Source organism: Histoplasma capsulatum, genomic scaffold, assembly GCF_000149585.1.
Source record: "Histoplasma capsulatum NAm1 scaffold_8 genomic scaffold, whole genome shotgun sequence".
Classification (NCBI taxonomy): domain Eukaryota; kingdom Fungi; phylum Ascomycota; class Eurotiomycetes; order Onygenales; family Ajellomycetaceae; genus Histoplasma; species Histoplasma mississippiense.
The window spans coordinates 1,156,483-1,160,307 of NW_001813975.1; the positions used below are offsets into that span (position 1 = coordinate 1,156,483).

A 3,825-nucleotide genomic window follows, 5' to 3' on the forward strand; every position below is an offset into this window, starting at 1 on the left:
CATCCGTGTATTCCCCTTCCGATTCTATGGTCAGGTCGACAGCATTATCTGTTGTTCCTGGCCAGTCCGATGCGAGAGCAGATCCTTCGCACATGCAACCATCTCCTGTATAGGTGATGGGCATGCTCAGTGAAGCAGTAGCGGTAACCACCGCTGGTAAGGAAATTTCCTCAGTCTGCAGTCCCCTAGATCGAAGTTCAAATGCAGCACGTCTCTTCTGCGACACTTTACCCAAGACTAGCTCAGACTCCGAGATATCGTAGGTGAGCGGAGCACCGCATCTTTCTAGCGCTTCTTCCACTTCGTGCAGCCGGTCCAGGTCCAAATGGGTCGGCAAAACATATATGGGCGGAAGGTCGCTGAGGTTAATAGTTTCAGACAAACTGGCAGGCGATTTGGATTGAGTTATGGTAGTAGCCATGGCGCACAGGTGCAGCCTTAAATAGCCATTTGCCGTTGTGAAATGGGGGTTTGTTCCCGAACACGAACTACAGCGGCTCTGTAGTCTGCATGATCTGGAGACAGAATGAGACGACGATATTGACAAGTAGAGGGAAATATGAAGACGAGAAGAAGGCCCATGGCACACTCTAAACGCCTCTGAACATCAAAATTCAGTCGGTTTATTGATAAAACGGGGCTTACTTGGACGGAGGTTGGGCGGGGTCAGTATTAGTAGTAGGTATCCCGGCGCATCAGGGGCAGTCTAACCGGGAGGCTCAAGAGTGAGATGGCCACGTCCCTGGCACAGTAGGCTATTCTCGCAGATGGATAGATATCGTCCCAGAAGCCCGAAAGCTCCCTACTGCTACAGCACGGCCAGGTGGGATGGTGGAGAGAGAGGACTAGGACTAGGACTAGGATTCGTATCTTCTTGGCAACGATGATGTCGGCGGCGGGATGGATGCCAAGCCGACTCCCAAAAGGGCATTTCAAATCTACAAAACTATATAAACTAATCCAATATTGACATTCACAATATCAACCAGTCCCCCGCGTTACATAGTTGATCCTCATAGTATATTTATTGGTCAATTCAACCGCCGCTCCTCCACTGACACTCGGCCTACTTGCCCTTTTCCATCTTCTCCTCGGTCTCCCTTCAAACTTCCCATTCCAGCACCCGGGACTATACTAGTAGGAGAGGTTGTGGCAATACCGTCACCCGCCTCGACCTCTACTTCATGCCCTCCTTCTTCTTCCAAAGCCCCATCGACATTCTGGTCTTGCAGTTCATGCCGTTGAGCAACCCAACGCCTCCAAGAAGGGTACACCAGCACGCTCAACCCGCCCACTAGGATGAAACATCCACAGATCGACCCGCCAATTACATCATAATACTCGCCTGCAACCTCCACGCCATTCCAGAACCGTCCCGTCGCTTCTGTCACGTTAAGGATTAACGTCAGCAGTTGGATGGTGCCGATCACTGTAGCTACGATCACGGTAAGGGAGGTCAGGACAATGGAGTAATACAGGAACGCGATTGGGTTACGTGGGTTGCGGCTTGGGTTGGCAGTTGCCGCGTCGCTGGTGGTTAGTGGCTGTCCCGCACCAGACGACGGTGTGGAGAGGGTGGCACTGGACGAATTGACGGATTTGGACGGGAGAAAATTTTCCGCTGGCTGGACGTATAGGGATAGCATTAGGGCGCCATCTATGGTGTCAAGGAGGCACATTCCGGCTAAACAGGGGTGTGGCCTTTGAGTTAGCAATTTTCGCATTAATGGACATACGACGAAAGTGATGGTTATCCTACCTGTGAAAAGAAATGGGAAGATCAGAATCACCCAAATGCTTGTTCCGCGTGTAGCTTCGATGGACGAGATTCCTAGCAGTGCAACCTCCGATGAGGTATCGAAGCCCAGCCCGAAAAGGACGCCCAGTGGATACATTTTCCACGGCCTGACAAAAAAAATAACGGATAAGCATACAGAAGAACAAAAGGACCCCCCGGAACTCCAGATTGTCTTCTCAAACTAAATCATGCATAAAATCCCGACACCGACAAAAAGCACACAGATAACAACAGAAATTTAAAACCCACCGATCAATGAACTTGAACATGTTCTTTCAACACCCTAAACAATACACCTTTCCCCTCAACCTTTCCACACCTCATACTCCTGCCCTTCCTTCAAGCGAAGCATCTTTTTCATCTGTTGGACAAGTTTATATAGGATATACGCATTCATGATTCCGAGCAGAATCAGAAATGCAGAGCTGACCGAGCTCCCCAATGATGCCGCCGACTCTACTGTACTGGTCGAATTTCGAGGACACGGCAGTGGCAGTCGCGGCGACAACGACGGCTGTGATGATGACGATACTAGAGGGCAGGGCGGGGAGGTTAACTCGTGTTCAATATTCAATGTAGGAATTTAGCTTTGGATTTGTGTTAAGGAAGATATAGAAAAGAAAGGTTCCGGGGAATGGAATCTCACGTTGAGTGTCCCAGCGAGAAGAACGTCCCAACACTGACTGCTCTCTGACCAGTTGCCAGGAGTCTCCGAGTCATAAGGTCGATGGCCTAGACAATTGGGGCGAAGGATTGGACGTATGTGAGTACGCATATGTATATATATATATATATAGACATACATGCTTTACGTATGTGATATTGAGCATACCGAGATATGATCTGCGTCAAGCGCATGTCTTAAGCCTAGCGTATAGGAAAGCACGGCAGTGGATATCAGAGAGCTAGTATGTGTATCATTATTTTATCAGTATTTGGCATTCAATGCGGTTTCCGGGGTCTTTGTTATTTGCGCGAATTTCTAGCTTCTGGGTATCCTGAGCTTGTTTTCGTTGTCTGTCGACTCGAACGCTCAGGAATAAGGAAACCAGGGCATATCACTTACGGATAAAACGACTACATTCAGATTCAAAAAAAAAAAAAAAAAAAAGAAGAAGCCAAGATATTATTAGCCAATCTCAATCTCAATCTCCACGTTGCCATTCATTTTATAACCCCCCGCTCCAAGGAAAAGAGAAACATACCAACACAATCCCCGCAACCATCCATACAAAACCATTAACCACCGCAACAAGGAAAATGATACCCAGAGCCGCAAGCGGGATCTTCCGCAGAGCTGGCACACGGCTGTGCACCTTCTCCGCCTTGCCGGCTATGCCACGCCTGGAGGGTTTTGTGTTGCCGCCATCGCCGCCTTGGATTCGTTCTGGTTCCGCCGCCGCTTCGTCATATTCCAAGTCGCCGCCGCGTTCATTTTCTTGGGCCGCTACGGAGGCCAGCACAGGTGAGCTGGACGGTGGATTGTCGGTGCTTGACGCAGTAGCTGTGCGTTCCGCCATTGTTTTCGGTCGGCCCTCCGTCCGAGAAATGGAGCTGGGGCGGGGCGGGGCGGGGCGGGGCGTTTTATATCTGCGACAAGTTCATTTAGTCCGCCATCGTCAACAAAATATTCTTTTTATTTTAACTTACCGACAACGATGAAAATAACAATAATAAAAGAAAGAAACAGAAACGGATCTTTTATTTTTTTTACCGTTGATTTTTTTTGACGAGCAATCAGAGGTCCCAAAAATAAGTAAATGGTAAAAGTCGAGAAAGCCTATTAAAGATGCAGAAGCAGGTCGACACACGCAGCTTCCCTAGAGCTAATTGTGATGATGATGATGATGATGATGATGATGATGATGATGATGATGATGATGATGATGATGATGATGATGATGATGGAGTTTGCAGCAGCGCAGATAATCCTGGGTTGATCAATTTTCTTCTTCTCTTCAAAGGTTCTCTTTTTCTTCTGCTGCTGCTTCTTCTTCTCTCGTCGTTCCCCAATGAATCATTCAACT

The 3,825-nt window shown here is 48.3% G+C and overlaps 2 protein-coding genes across 2 annotated transcripts; both read right to left on the reverse strand.

Moving 5' to 3' along the window:
* Positions 1 to 30: 30 nt before the first annotated feature.
* HCAG_07310 (predicted protein) lies at positions 31 to 421 on the reverse strand (the record flags this gene model as incomplete). Its single annotated transcript, XM_001537838.1, has 2 exons — positions 31 to 105; positions 152 to 421. 2 exons carry the CDS (start codon positions 419 to 421, stop codon positions 31 to 33), a joined length of 345 nt encoding a protein of 114 aa, XP_001537888.1.
* A 251-nt stretch (positions 422 to 672) lies between these two features.
* On the reverse strand, positions 673 to 3,318 carry HCAG_07311 (predicted protein; the record flags this gene model as incomplete). Its single annotated transcript, XM_001537839.1, has 6 exons — positions 673 to 946; positions 1,060 to 1,684; positions 1,760 to 1,905; positions 2,264 to 2,329; positions 2,445 to 2,530; positions 3,004 to 3,318. 6 exons carry the CDS (start codon positions 3,316 to 3,318, stop codon positions 673 to 675), a joined length of 1,512 nt encoding a protein of 503 aa, XP_001537889.1.
* Positions 3,319 to 3,825: the final 507 nt, after the last annotated feature.